The sequence below is a fragment of the Lissotriton vulgaris genome, chromosome 5, assembly GCF_964263255.1.
Source record: "Lissotriton vulgaris chromosome 5, aLisVul1.2, whole genome shotgun sequence".
In the NCBI taxonomy this organism is placed as follows: domain Eukaryota; kingdom Metazoa; phylum Chordata; class Amphibia; order Caudata; family Salamandridae; genus Lissotriton; species Lissotriton vulgaris.
This window is the reverse complement of record NC_141693.1, coordinates 259,287,728-259,303,462: the sequence shown is the minus strand read 5'-3', so window position 1 is coordinate 259,303,462 and position 15,735 is coordinate 259,287,728. Positions and strand designations below refer to the sequence as shown.

General features: G+C 46.3%; 1 protein-coding gene across 1 annotated transcript in view; it reads right to left on the bottom strand.

Moving 5' to 3' along the window:
* MASP2 (MBL associated serine protease 2) overlaps positions 1-15,735 on the bottom strand; it is a 263,680-nt gene that overhangs the window by 167,107 nt on the left and 80,838 nt on the right. Inside the window, exon 5 of the mRNA XM_086921321.1 lies at positions 1,276-1,472. Within this exon, the coding sequence (XP_086777447.1) occupies positions 1,276-1,472 (197 nt within the window). The remainder of the gene's footprint in view (positions 1-1,275; positions 1,473-15,735) is intronic.

Here is a 15,735-nt window from a genome sequence, read left to right as displayed (position 1 = left end):
TCATGAAGATTCTTTTGGAAAATATGGTTAGGTTCCATCAGGCCAAGCCCTCTAAAACGCCAGTGCGGCCGGTACAGAAGAGTCAGTCATGTCAAGTGGCCAAAGGAAGGAACCATACATGCTATACAAGTTGGAAGGATCAGGCAGAACACATATTCAGGATCACAGTAGAGTGTAGACCATCACTCTCCACAGACATAAGACATTGGTATGGGGTGCACCAAAAGCAACCTTCAGCAACTGTCTTTTATAACACGCTGACCATCTCATCTCCACCAACAACTCCCCCCTCACGAAATAGCCCACTGCCAACCCCAAGCGTGCCCCTATCAATAAAGGCATCATTTCAATAACAACCCACTCTACCCCTAGACTACAACCCACCTCGCTAGAGCAAAATCAGAATCTTCTCATCTTCAGGCTGCAAAATGGCTTAATGTAGCATCTCCCCAAAACCACCTGGTCCTGCTGCACAGAGTAGGACCAGATGACACGATCACCATCTCTCCCCTTTCCCGCATCTGCCTTGGTGACCTTTTATCTTAACAGGAAGAATAGCCAACAAGAAATTGCCATGCTCAACTGTTCATGGTCCAATCAAGGGCAAGTGGGTCGGTCAAATCAAGGATTAACTCTTGAACATCATCTGTTTTGTTGTTAAGGCATTGGTAAATGCTGTCCATCAATGAACGATTTTGCAAAGCTAGATCGATGTGCAGGCCCCCTCAGAGCCTCAATCCCGGAGTATTGTAAGCAAGCATGTAAGAGGAAGCCGTCTGTGTCTGTACATGAGCCAATGAGGACAGATTTCACCTTGTTCTTAATTCACCACTTCAAAATACACCCCTCACTATTTTAAAAATCTGTATCACTTTTACAGCCTTTACTCAAAAATGCCATCATATTAAAACTCCCAAATACTTTAGTAACCTACAACCTCGACATTTTTAAGCACCTAAAAATGTGAACTTTTTCACCAACATTCTCTCTAACTTTATATAATATTTTAGTTAACAATTCCTACTTGTTCTTACCCCTTCGGTATTAACGTTTTAATTGACACTTTCAACTCTTAAGCAATTAGTAAATACGCATATTTTACAAACGTTATAACAACTTATTTTCACTTTTAAATTAACAGTTGAAATAAAATAAAAAAGACGCGTAATTTTTAAAGGGAACCAGCAATCCGTCTTTTTCCATTGTTAGGTTGGAAGTTGCCCTTGCTTGATTCCATGCTGTTCTTGTCACACCTAGGGAGCTGTTGCTACTTACCTTGAGTCTGTCGTATGGGCAGGCCACATCCGGGTGGGACTCCACGTCGAAGGTCTCCATGAATTGCAGGGTGATAATAAACCCTTCCTCCACCTGGATTTTGTAGGTGCAGCTGGAGAGTTTGGCGTAACTTCTGGGGTAGTCGGGGCTTGTGATATCCCCGCTCCTTTCAGTGAACAAATGATCTTTACAGTTAGCTGAAACATAAATAACCACAGATCGCATGTTAGACTCATTTTGAGGTGAACCATTTTTTAAATTCTTCGATTGGAGCAATAGTTAATTTGTAAAAAAAAGAAAAAGATAAAAAGGGAGGGGGGCTCTCGTTCGGAGGAAGCTTGCACCAGCCCAATTCTCCTGTTAGCACCGCCTAAAACAGAATCAACTACTAACCATTAACGTGGGGAGAAGGTGTGGCACAATGGTCAGAGCTGCTGGCCTCGGCACATGCGAACCGGGTTTAAGTCTGGGCATCGACTCAACTTCTTGTGATTCTGGGTAAATCACTTAATCCCCCTGTAAATGAATGTGTCCTTAACTGGAGCTTGTGAAAAGCACCGGTGTTGATGACTAAGTGCGGTGGGAGTTTGTAGCTGAAAAACAAAAATCAATGACTCCCACATCCTGGGAGTTTCTTCCAGAGTGTTGGGGTGTTTATTTGTCTGTCCTTCGCCGATGAACAGAAAAAAAAAGACATAACCCCACCCACCCTAAATAGAGTGGGTGGTGTAATGCCCTTTCTCCTACAACCAGGGATCATGTCAGGAGTACACACAGGAACATGGCCTCCCCACACTCTTTTCACAGGGCGGGTGCTCTCCCCCCCCCCCCCCCCCCCCCACAAGAAGTTGGGTCCCACAGAAATATGCTGAACTTGTCCCGGTGTAATTTTCAGACACGTTCAGCAGCCCCTGCACGTTGCCTGCTTTCCATTCCCAGCAGCAACGCGCAGGCAGTGAGGGAGCCTTTTTACACCTCCAACTGGCCCAAAGTTAAGGGGCCTCCGGCCTCCTTTTCTTTGTATATGCTGACAGGGGGCAGCCTGGATCTTACATTTAAATGTAAATGCCACATAGAGAAACAAAGGCACACAGCTTGCCTTCTCCTCACAGGTACTTAAGAGAGGCAGCTTTTGCCTTTGGTCTGTCCCTGTATATAAATGCAGACACTGTAAGACTGTCAGATGGGTTAGTCTGCCCCAGTATCTTCACAAATAATTTAAATAGCACTACTGTATTTCTTTTATAGCTCTATGTCGTGACGTCATGAGGTCATTTGCATATTGTTTTACTTGGTCAGTCCTCCCACTTCTTTTTATTGGACTTGTGCCCTGCCGACAACCCTGACCCTGTCGGGCAGTCTAAAAAAAAAATCTGCCTGCAAAGTCCACAGGAGCTCAGATGGAGGCAAGCTTAGGGTCTGCCATCTCTAAAGGAGGTGGGTGGACGGAGAGTTTGGCGGACAGTGTACTCCGTCACATTTGCAACGGAGTAACCTGTCCGCCAAACTCTAAATTAGGCTCTTACAACCAGATTCATCAAAGTAAAATTGGCTCGCAAAGGGCCAGATTCTGAGAATCTGGCCCTTTGTGAGCGCTCTTTTTGCATTTGGTATTCATCATCCCAAATGCAAAAATCGCAATTCTAGAAATCGCTAAATTGCGATTAATTGCATTTAAGGAATCTCAATTTGAGATTCCTTAAATGCAATTCATGAACCATTTTTATATTGCGAATTCGCAATCTAGGGCCGCTATTTACGGCGAAATTTAACTACGTGCTAAATAGCAAAAACGTAGAAAAATGCAATAAAGTGCATTTTTCAAAGTTTCATGTTGCGCAAACACATGCCCTAAGGACATGTGTGTGCGCAACATATGTGCACACATTAATTTCAGGGGTGCAACAGGGTGTCCTTTGGACACCCCTGCATCCTTGAAATCGCAATCTCAATTTGCGAATCGCTAATTGCGATTAGCAAATTGAGAATGTCTTCCTATTCATTCCTATGGGCCTCAAGGCCAATAGGAATGAATGGGGAGATATTCCTTAATTGCGACTCGCAATTTGCGAGTCGCAATTAAGGAATTATTAGAAATCGCAATTTTTGAAGTGATTTCTTGATGAATAGCATTTTGCTATTCCTTAATAGCGAATCGGTATTTTTCGCTATTAAGGAATCGCAAAATGTGTTCTTGATGAATCTGGGGGTTAATCTTTAATAGAGCCTTCACTTAACACCTTTGCTGCGGCGGCTATTCCGCCGCAGCGCTAAGGGGGTGGGGCGGCCGCGCGGCGGTTCCGTGCTTGTGACGGAACCGCTCCGTCACGGCTCGCGGGTGAGCTGTGCTTGTGACGGAACGGTTCCGTCACGAACACGCCCGCCCATTAATTCGTCAGCTCAGGCGCGGAATTCGCGCCGCTCAGGCGCGCGAGTGGGTCGTGACGGAACCGTTCCGTCACAAGCACAGCTCACCCGAGGCTTGTGACGGAACGGTTCCGTCACAAGCATGCAAGGGGTTAATGTAGCTTAGCCGACATTTAATTATTTATAAACACATTTTGGTCAAAATCTAAAGTGTAAGGGATTTGGTCACAATGAGTGGGACCCTCGGACCGATGGTGCTGAAGGACGTGGGGCCCATCGGTACACTGAATGAAACCCATAGTGACATGGCTACAGAGTGTGTAGCAACACAGGTGAGTTTTCAATAGGTCTGGGATTATAGAACCCACTAGTAGCTGACTGGAGTGCCCATGAGTATTGAACCAAAGACTGCTTTCACCATAGACACGTGGGGCCTGCTTCACAAACCCATTTGCCTACTCACGCAATGAGTAGCCCCTCATTCTGAATACAGAGTATGCAAACTACAGTTTGTACCAGAGCGATATTCTGAATTGAGCTGCAAGTAGTAAGTATAGCGTAATCGCAATTTTACAAGACTAATTTCGCCTGGAAAAATCCTAAATGTGTCCAGAAAAAATGTCCAGAACGAAGGTGAAACATGAGATAATCTGCGCACAAAACAATAATACTGCATGCTGTGCCTGCTGCCGATATGGGGAACTCAGAATGGGTGGTGATTAGCTCATCCGTAAACACAACACCCTGGGTTATCGATATTTACCAGCTGTGGTAATTACCACTCATACATACAACATGCAATTGAGACGCAAACTTCCTAATTTACAAGTGTAAAGCCAATTCTGTAATTCCCAAAACCTGGAATTGTACTTGTAAATGGAATTTTCACGTAAAATTAGATTTGAATGGTATAATTTTGAACGTGATTAAATTGCCTCACAACCACAAGTGATTGTCAATTTAAGGCAGATAAACTTTAAAAAAAGGTGAATACCTACAAACACATACATTTAAGGGTATTCATAATTGTTTGAAGGTAGTGTCTCACAGGGAAACTGGTCCCGGATATATTTTTGTTTAGAGCAAGATAAATCTGTTTTTAAAGTTAAAACCGGGCTCCAGAGAAAGAGACCTCTTTTTGGAGATAATGGGGCATATTTATGAGCCCCTTGTGCTGCCAGAGCATCACTTTTTGTGACGCTCCGACGGCGCAAAATACAAAATCATATTTATGAGGTCACACAAAGCCATTTTTCGTGTCTTTGAATGGCAAGGGGTAAGGTAAGGCAGCACACTTTGCTCCGTTCTCCATCTTAGGGAGGAAAGAGATGAGGTCCAGCAGCTCAATATTAAGGTATTTAAGGACAGCCTTTTCTTGGGAATCAGTGTTTTTTTTTTAGGGGAGCTGGTCTTCAGTTCTCCTCCCTGGGATCAGGTCTTGAACTTTTTCCAGGTTGCACTTCCTTTGTAGGTGAAGTTGAGAGAACACGGAGGCCACGGAAGAGTAATTCTGCATCTACTCCTCATTAATTGCTGAAGGTGGATTCAGCATATTCATGATCCCAGAGTAATAACGGCTTGAAATAGGTCAGGCACTTAATGCTAGACGGTAATGGGAACAAAAGACGCGGGATGTGGGACCGCAGGAGGTAGAAAGAAAAGAACGAACCAGGCACCACAGAAGAACCTCTTCTACAACATCCCCACACACAATTACTTAACAATGTTAGGATGACTAAAAAAAAGTTTGGGAAACACCAATGAAAAGAAGCCTTACGCATCCGGCTGCTGCTTTCATCAAGGTTTCCAGCCCAGAATTGAGTACATTCAGAAGTTAACCAGTCCAAGAGACTAGTGAGTGCACTGCAGCAGCGATGTGTGGGTAAATTGCAGTTTCAAAACCTGGACAGACTGACTCAAACTTTAATGCTTCTACGATCGATAAAATAAGTACATTTACAGCTTTTATTACTTAGTTATTTTATGAGATTTGCAAATCTGACGGCAGTACGTCAGTGGAAGCTATGACTTTTGCAGCTTTGAATCTGTGCACCTTGTTTTTTTCCAATTTTTTTTATTGTTTTTTTCTTGCAAGCATAGTACAATAGGTTTAGAATGTCATTGTCCCCTTGACTTACATGCCCCTCCAATGTTGATCATTCTTGTACCCATGGCTGAGCTAAGCATGTAGTTGCAAACATTGTAGCGCAAGTATATGTCCAGTTAAGTCGCTGTCCTTACTATGCACCCCTTACAACGAAGTAGGGGCAAATGACCTGATAGCCAGACCAATCTATCTGGGTGCGTGTACCATTTATCTCGAGCTGGAGGGGATCTCAATGCTCAACATTCGTACCCTGTGAAGACTGTGAAACAAACAGAAGAATCCAAACCCCCCATGGCCAAGTATCTGTGCAACTCCGTGAGCTATAATTGTACTAGTGTGGATCTGCGAAACAGTGGACAGTCCACAGTTATGGGGCAGCACAGATGTGCTATTGCATTTTTTTACAAGGAATACATTTTTCCATGTGACAAAAACACGTTCCCTTCACACATGTAAAACATCAGGATGTATAGATTTATGTTTACGCTCAGGGGATAGAGCAGTGGGATCCGGACGATGCCTGAATTCCATATGTTTACATTCAGCGAATGGATCATCTGTGCTTATACTTAGAGGATAAAGTAGTGGGAACAGGAAAACAACTGGATTTTGTATGATTATTCTGGAGGGATAGAGTAGACACCTGGATCCCCTACGTTTATACACAAGGGAGCAACACCCTCGCCCCACTGAAGAAACCCCCCCACAAAGACACCAGCAAGAGGGCCACCTGGTTCACCCCAGAACTCCTAGCCTCCAAGCAAGCCTGCCGGAAACTAGAGAAGAAATGGCACAGTGAACAAACTCCGTACAGCCACGTAGCACACAAGGACGCCATCCGCAACCACCACCACGTTATCAGGGCGGCCAAGAGGACCTCCTTCAAGAGCATGCCCATAATCCTCTCCGGCTCTCCGTCAGACCCATTCCCGCACCAGGTCTTCAACAGAGCAAGCAGCTCCATCGCGCCCCACCTGCGCAACGTCATCAATCTCTCCCTCGAGACCGCGACCTTCCGAGAGATCTGGAAACACGCCGAGATCAACGTCCTACTCAAAAAACCCAAGGCAGACCAAAGAGACCCCAAGAACTTCCGGCCCATCTCTCTGCTCCTCTTCCCGGCCAAGGTCATTGAGAAAACCGTCAACAGACAGCAAACCCGATACCTCGAAGAAAACAGAATCGTGGATCCTTCTCAGTCAGGGTGCCACAGCAACCACAGCACCAAGACTGCCCTCATCAGGACCCTGCTGGACAACGGCGAGACCGCAGCACTCATCCTCCTAGACCTCTCTGCCGCCTTCGACACCGTCTGCCACCGAACACTACGTGCACGCCTCCACGCCACAGGGATCCAAGACAAGGCTCTGGATTAAACCACCTCTTTCCTCTCTGGCAGAACCCAGAGCATCCGCCTCCCCCCATTCCATTCCAAAACCTCTGAGATCATCTGCGGCGTACACCAGGGATCCACCCTCATCCCAATGTTGTTCAACATTTACTTGGCCCCGCTCGCACACATAGCCCGACAGCACGGCCACAACATAATCTCCTATGCTGACGACACTCAGCTGATTCTCTCCATTACCAAGGACCCCCATCACCGCCAAAGCCAACCTCCACAAAGGAATGAAGGCCATCGCCGACTGGATGAAGACCAGCCGTCTGAAGCTGAACTCGGACAAGACAGAGGTTCTCAGCCTCGGCTCCAACCCTTCCGCTTGGAACGACTACTGGTGGCCAACAGCACTGGGGGCAGCCCCGACACCCACCGACCACGTACTCAACCTGGGAATCATCCTCGACTCAACGCTCTCAATGACCAAGCAAGTCAACGCTGTCTCCTCCTTCTGCTTCAACACCCTCCGCAAGATCTACAGATGGATCCCGACAGATACAAGAAAGACAGTCACCCAGGCCCTCGTCAGCAGCAGACTCGACTACGGAAACGCCCTCTACGCGGGAGCCCCGACCAAGCTCATCAAACGACTACAACGCATCCAAAATGCCTCCGACGACTGATCCTCGACGTACCACACCACGGCCACATCACCCGCACCTGATAACCCTGCACTGGCTCCCCGTCAACAAGAGGATATCCTTGAAGCTCCTCACCCACGCACACAAGGCACTCCACAAGACCGGCCCAGCCTACCTCAACAGACGCTCTCCTTTTACATCCCCAACCGCCAGCTACGCTCCGCCGACCTCTCACTCGCCACCGTCCCGCACATCTGAAGAACAACCACCAGTGGGAGATCCTTCTACCACCTCGCCGCCAAGACATGGAACACCCTCCCACAGAGCCTACGACAAACCCAAGACCTGCTGACCTTCAGGAGGAAACTCAAGACCTGGCTGTTCGATCAGTAGAGCCCCCCCCCCCCCAGCGCCTTGAGACCCTCGCGGGTATGTAGTGTGCTTTACAAATGATTGATTGCTTGATTGATTGATTGAGGGACAGAGTATGGGGATCCAAATGACACTTCAGTGTTGTTTATTTATATTCAAAGGAGAAATTAATTGGATATGGGTGACGCACACACTTGGATGCCCTATGTTTTAACTCAGAGACTATAGAGATGGCACCTCCATTCAGTGTTTACACTTCGAGGATGGTCACCTTGGTTTAAGCGGAAGCAAGAAAGAAGATTGATAAGTCTGACGCACATCTGGTATCTTTGTGTGGCAGAGACGTATTAGGAGGCTTCCTCCCTCTCAGTAATCTCTCTTCAGCCCAACTTTGATCACCTGGCTCATCCTTCCAGACTTTCTGCACAAGCACACGTCAGGCAAGCTCATCCAATCACCTGGCCAATCACACACCTGTGAGTGAGGACCTGCGTGTGCAGCCCACCAACCAGCCCTCCTGCCCAAGGAGAAACTAACAATTACCCTACCTCTACTCGACTGTTAGCAGCGCCACCTAAAGGAACGAGGGACATACCAAAGTCTCTGCAGACGGAATGTGAACTCCATGGACACTTTACCTGTGAGCCCAGGAGATGGTTTGAACATATACACTTTCTATTTTGCAGCATCTTTCTCGCTAGGAAAACCGTGGGCTGGAATCACAGAGGGAATTACCAATGAGCACTGCTGTGAAGTTAATTGACTGCTGGGATATATTATAGACACACACTTGGACGAGAATAACATCGATTTTATAATTGACCCGCACCGTACCATAATCCATCAAATTGATGTTGCAATCACATTTTATCTTGCCATTGTGTTCTGTCTTGCTGTTAATGGAGGCAGTTTTATGTAGGATATTTATTCTGATTGTTAAATTCTGAAGACGTGTGTGCTGCAGCAGGTTTAATGCATTTTAGTACTATCTGGTTCGAACGTAAAATCCACCCACATTAAGGATATGCTATTGGAATATATATGTTGACGTTATTGTGCAATTGTTACACATGTTGAATGCTCCCCCACCTAGAGCAATGTATTTGCACAGAAAATAAATTCTATTTGAAATTAGAAACAAAGTCATCCTTATGCAGAATATGCCTGCCTCTTTCCGGGCTCCAGTAATCTATTTATTCCAATATTTGTAAGCTCATGAGCAGTGTCTATGCTGAGTTGTTGAAACGTCTCCCATTCGTTCCAAAGGGTATTTACAAGTGTCACTTTCAGTTTGATGCTGGAAGGTATAGTTAGTATGTCGTCCATGTTGGGATAAAAAAATCAAACCTGGACTATTTTTAATATCAGACCTACAATTCTGTAATGGCTGTTCTACTGAATATTAATCCCCAGAATATCATGGAACGAGAATATCGAGGGACAACATTTCGATGGCTAAGTGCATATCTGGGACTGCACTAGTCCTTACTCCTCATCTATGTACCTTGAAGACATACATATCCCCCTATATGCACTCACCTTTAGATTTTTTTGTCCCTCTATATTCTGACCTCGATATTCTCGTACCATGGTATCAGCAATATATATGTGAAGTTGGGTATCGAAAATCTAGACTTCCTTACCTGTCTTTGATATTTTATCCTCAATGTTGTGTTCCACAGGTTTGTTGGTGTTCAGAGTGCAGCCATCTCCACCCATGTATAGTCAACCATAGATGAAAGGGGCAATTGGGCTTTAGAGATCAGGCAACAATTCTAGCAATTTCCAGAACATATGAGCTTTGGCCATCACGGCTGACAGAGTTGGGAATCCTTTTCACAACTTAAGGCTCTGATTTGTTTTCTGTTTATCTCAACTTCATGAGAGAATGAAGACAGAAACACAAGGTCTCTGGGAGTGAGGTGTGCAGAAGTACCTACCTAGGTCTGAAGACCAGGGAAAAGAACAGCACACATCCTAACACTTACCTAGAAGTGTTCACCAGTGACAAATTGTTGTACATTGGTATCTCATGTGTCGAAAGTTGCATTATTTAGGATGTAACAGATTTATAGTGGTTGAGTATATCATATAACAATAGCTCATAAGATTTTGAGGAAAGCTGCCGAATGTGTTCAGAGAAGAAAGTTTTTCTTGACCTGAACCTATGGGGCTCAATTCGGAAAGGTAACACTAACTGTGGGGATTTCTGCACACGAAAAGTTATACCTCTGCGTGGGCGTAAATTCTATCTAGATGCTATTCAGCAACACAACTGGAGATTTATGCACAGCTGTAGAAGTGCAACAACTCAAAATTAAAATACACTGCAAAGTTCCTACAACTAGTCATTTTATGAGCATGTTTTAGGGGCAAATCTGCCTAGTGTAGTTATACATAATGTAGACAGAGAGCACTGCCTACACTATTCAGAACTTCAAACTGTAAAGAAGATAGAAACAGGCTTCACCAGAGAAAAATAATACACGCCTGAGAAGTATTACCATAGGTAGCCTATACATAGAGTTAATCGCTGAGTTCCGCCCTCAGCCCCTTGTGCTATGAGACATAAAGGAGCCAGATATCAGCCAGACATATGTGGATCTGTTTTTTTGGGAGATGCAATGTGTAATGATGTGTCTTTGAGTGTGTGTAGTGTAGCGTGAGTTGTGATATGAGTCGTGTTTTTTATCATCCATTAACAATTTACCGACCTATATTTTATATTTTACCATTATTTTGTATTTATTTTAACATTTAACATTTATAAATGTGATTTGTATAGGTGTCTCCAATGTCTAAAGTCATTTAATTATTTTTCTTTATTAATTCACTTTTTTTCAGTTATTAGGCTTTGTGTTGGTAGTGTTATTCAATGGCAGGACCGGAGGCTTCAGATTAAGCTTTTCTTTCTCTGTTTATTTTTGCTCCAGCAGCTTTACCAAAGATATGATAACAACAAGAAAACTACATTTCCCATGATGCAAGGGGACAATGTGAGAAAAAAAGTCCAACAGTCATGAGCCAATCCTGCGCCAGGAATATCAACAACTTCCTTCGTGGGACGCTCTGTACTCCTCTTTCTTTGCTGCTCCAGCAGCATTCAGATAAGTGTTTGACCCTCTCTTCGTTTTGTGATGCAAAAGTGCATTTTTCCAGGGTTTTTGTGTAGTTTTAATGGTGCGCGCACTATGTAGAATAACAGCCTGACTAACGCGCACAATTTGTTTTCCTTTGCAGGTTTCATGTCCGCGGGAGTGTTTCTCACTCCTTCGCAGCCGCGTCTGTTCTCAGAGGCTCTTAGCACGGTGCGGCCCTTGCGCTGCTAGTTGTCCGCGTGCTCGTCAGTTTTTGCACATTTGGAGCGCGTTACCCCCGCGTAGCTGGCAAGTCGTTTTCCTCAGTTACAGTCGGAAGAGAAGACTTGCTCAGCTGCGCCTATCGATTCACACGGGGGAAGTTAGTGTTTAATGTGATAGCTCCATTAGCGCTTGGGCAACATTTGCAGAGAGCCCCTGCCTGGAGCAAAAACACCAGCAAAGCGGGTAAGATCTAGTCTATATAAAAAAAGGGACCGGCCCAGGCAGTTAAACCCTCAATACCAATAGTGAGAAGTGGTCCCAGGGTTGAGGCCCCTTATAGTGCTTGGCAATCTTTGATTCAAGGGTTTATTCCCTACCATAACCCCTATTGTATATCTATACTGCTGTATTTTTAGCTATGGAGGATTTTGAGGAGTATTATGAGGAGGAAGAGGAGGAAGTCCCCTATTTGCCTATAGATGATCAATTCTGTCACATGATGGACTCCTCTGTCCTGAAGGCGGTGTCTCAAGTGGTTGCGCCACTGGAGAAGAAAGTTGAACAACTTCAGGCTCAGTGCCAACAACCCCTCTCTAAAGCCAGGGAAGATTTGACGGGGTCTAACAAACCTGTACCTCCAGGTGGGTCCTCAACTAATGCCTCAGATTCCAAAAGGAAGCACCCTGAAGAGGATGGTGCAGATTCCGAAGATTTTGCATGCTTGAAAAAGGCATTCATGGATGCCCAACGTCCAACATCCAACGTCCATTCAACCAGCGGAGGATCTGGCGGGGCCCTCTGGGCTCCCGGTTGCTTTGCCTGTGGGTGACCTAGAGGAGTCCCCCCCAGACCTCTGATGGGGATGGCGAATCGAGTAGGCCTGACGATCCACACAAAAGGCGATCAGTTACCTCTTCCTAAGATAGATAGCGACATGCTTAATCCTGACGACCTCCTCCACCCGAGGTCAGCCGCATGTGTTCCAGCCTCTAAGGTTGCTGCCTATATGGCGGCCCTGTTACGTATCAAGAGATTAGAAGTTGCCTGAGGGCGGAATGTTTGAGACCGGCCCTGGATGGCAAAGTGGCGGTCACACCGGAAGTAGACCCTAAGATGGATACTTTCCTGGCTAAATTAATTTGTGACCCCAAGAAAGGCATTGATCGCTCGTGGAGAGCATGCCAAGATAAGCTCTTGGACACAGAAGGCCCCTTGGCGAAGATCCTAGACATGGCCGAGGACGCCAAGGCCTCTGGTACGCTGATCTCTCCAGATGTACTATCTGGCTGGGCCCAAAGGGCGATCATTTTTCTAGGGAATGCCAATACGGCAATATCTACAGAGAGGAGCAGGTCTCTACTCATTAAGATAGACCCTAAACTTGGGGAATTGGCTACCTCAGAGGCTGGCCCGGGGGCAGAGGGCAGTCTCTTCGGAGATCCATTCATGAAAGAGTTGGGCAAGTTCATAAATACTTTCAACTTTCTGGATAAGGCCCAATCGTCCATTAAGCGGATCTTCACCCCATGTGTTTTTGGCACAGCCGGTCGTGGCAGGGGGCGCTCGACCAGCCGTCCTTACAACCGAGCCTCCTTCAAATCATCAGAACCGCATAGAGGACACTGGCGAGATCCAGAAAAGTTTGGTAACTTCTACCCTACCAGATCCTACCCACACCGTAGAGGGGCAGAGGCGAAGGCAATGGTTCCTACAACAACCAACAAGGTGAGACTTCAGTACTTGGGGGATGTCAGGATTGGGGCCAGATTTCTAATGTTTTCTTCACAATTGGTCTTCTCTCACCTCAGATGCCTGGGTCTTACAAACAGTCACAGGCTTCCAAATAGAGTTCTTTGAACTACCGGCCCAACCGATTCGATTGCAGCCCTTGTACTTTTCAAAAGACCAAATGGTTTTGATAGACAAGGAGGTCACGGAATTGTTGCTCAAGAGAGCAATCCTCCCAGCAACCTTGCACCCTCAGGGTTTTCTCAGCAACATTTTTCTTGTGGAGAAGCGGGATGGGGGTTTGCGTCTAGTTATAAACCTCAAGGAGTTCAACGAGTGACTTGTCTACCGCCACTTCAAAATGGAGGAGATTCATCTCCTTCGGGATCTCCTACAGCCGCAAGATTGGATGGTGCATCTGAACTTGAAAGACGCGTACCTTACGATTCCAATATTCCCCCTCACAGGCATTTCCTACAGTTCCAATGGAATTCACAGGTTTTTGAATTCACATCCCTTCCTTTCGGTCTGTCCTCCGCTCCTTGGTGCTTCACCAAGGTAATGAAGTCAGTGGTGGAGCGCCTCATAAGGCTGACGGCTGATAATTTATTTAGACAACATACTCCTCCTGAGTCCGTGTCGCCATTGTTTACTTACCCAATTACAGCAGGCAGTAAAGCTTCTGGAGTCCCTGGGGTTTGTGATCAACAAGTCCAAGTCTGACTTCTTTCCCTCTCAAAAGATGCAGTTCTTGGGTTTCATGATAGACTCGGTCACAGCCACTTTATCCCTTCCATCTTGCAAACTTTCCAAGATTCTACACAAATTGAGACAAACATTGGCGAAGCCCACAATATCCTTACGACACCTAGCCAGGGTGGTGGGACTTCTATAATCATCGATACAGGCCATCTTCCCAGGCCCCCTTCACTACAGGGCACTCCAACGCCTAAAGACATTTCATTTTCACCAGGGACTCACCTACTCACAGTTTGTACCCCTCTCAGAGGAAGCCATAACCGAACTTCAGTGGTGGATCTCTCACATAGAGGGCTGGACCATTTTCGGATCTCAACATGACCTGGTGATCGAATCAGACGCCAGCGGCTCCGGTTGGAGTGCCCGCTGCGGGGAAGTCTCTACCGGCGGAAAGTGGTCCTCCTCCGAGCAAGATATTCACTTCAATTGCCTAGAATTAATGGCTGGTTCTTTCGCTGTGAAATGTTGGACCAATGACAAGGTTCAATGCTGCGTCTTACTCAAGATAGACAACCTGGCAGCAATACGCTACATCAACCATCTAGGGGGCATACGGTCCAGAGCGCTATAAGACCTTGCTCAGGATCTCTGGGAATACTGCCTGTCCAACCAGATATCTCTGTCGGTGGAACATCTCCCAGGTTCATTGTTGGAAATGGGATCCCTGGCTGACCAGGGCTTGCGCCAAAGTCAGTTAGAGACCACCACTCCTAAGTCAGGGCAAGGGAGTTACACGCCAAGATAACCCCTGCTCACCCTCTAGGTAACGTGGCGCGAGCAGCAAGGCTAAACTTGGAGGCTATGTAGGTTAAGTGTTTGCGCGCGCACCCAGCAAAAACACCCAAGGCCCACCACAAAGGAAACTCCACACAACGTTATATATAAAAATAGCCTTTGTATTATACCAAAACACATTAGATAAAAACACACACTTTACAACGTGCCAACAGGCACGGGCAGAATTTACAGGGAATATGTACAAGACAGGGCCACATGGACCACTGTCAGGAATAGGCACTTTTAGAACTTAGCACTGGGTAGAATTAGCACGTAGAACATAGAATATAAATCACTGTAGCAAAAAATAGAACATAAAGCACACAACCAGTAATCACTGGTAACAGGTAAGTACCACCTACGCAACCCTAACCACCTTAGGAAAAGGTCACGCAGGGAACCAGGACCTCACTAGCAACACCTGTACTAGGAGAAAACAACCACATAAGTATCACAATACCTGAAGGGGTATAAGCACATAACACATGATGCATAACATACATTCAGAGGGGTAGGGAAGGAAAAAACATGATGCATCAACAACACATTCAGAGGTGTAAGAACAAGGCACATGACGCATAAAAACACATTCAGAGGTGCAGCAAAAGAACAATATCGCCAAACTCACATAAGTCACCACCTGTGACTGTCCATAGGCCAAATGGCCTTGTGGGGGCTAGGACGCCCTGTGTCCCAATGTCAGGGCCTAAACGTAGCAGCTGCCCACGAAGTGCTGGGCAGCTGTGTGACAATGGTGGGGACAACGTTGGAGCCTCGCAGGCTCTGGCCAAAACAATGTGGGTGGCCACTGAGCCTCTCTGGCTCCTAAAACAAATGAATGCAGCCACGAGCCTTCTCTCAGGGCTCAAGAACAAATTGCAGCCTCACTGGGCGGTGGGGTCCCTCACGGGGGAGACAGGAACACTTGGGGCGTCGTGATCCTCTGGTGGAGTCCCCCTCTGGGACTCGAGAGAAACCACTGCCCCCGGAGTCGCTGGAGCGGCCCTCAGCCAACTGGGGCCGCAAAACAGGGAAAGGAAACTGCCCCCGGAGACTCGTGGCTCCAAC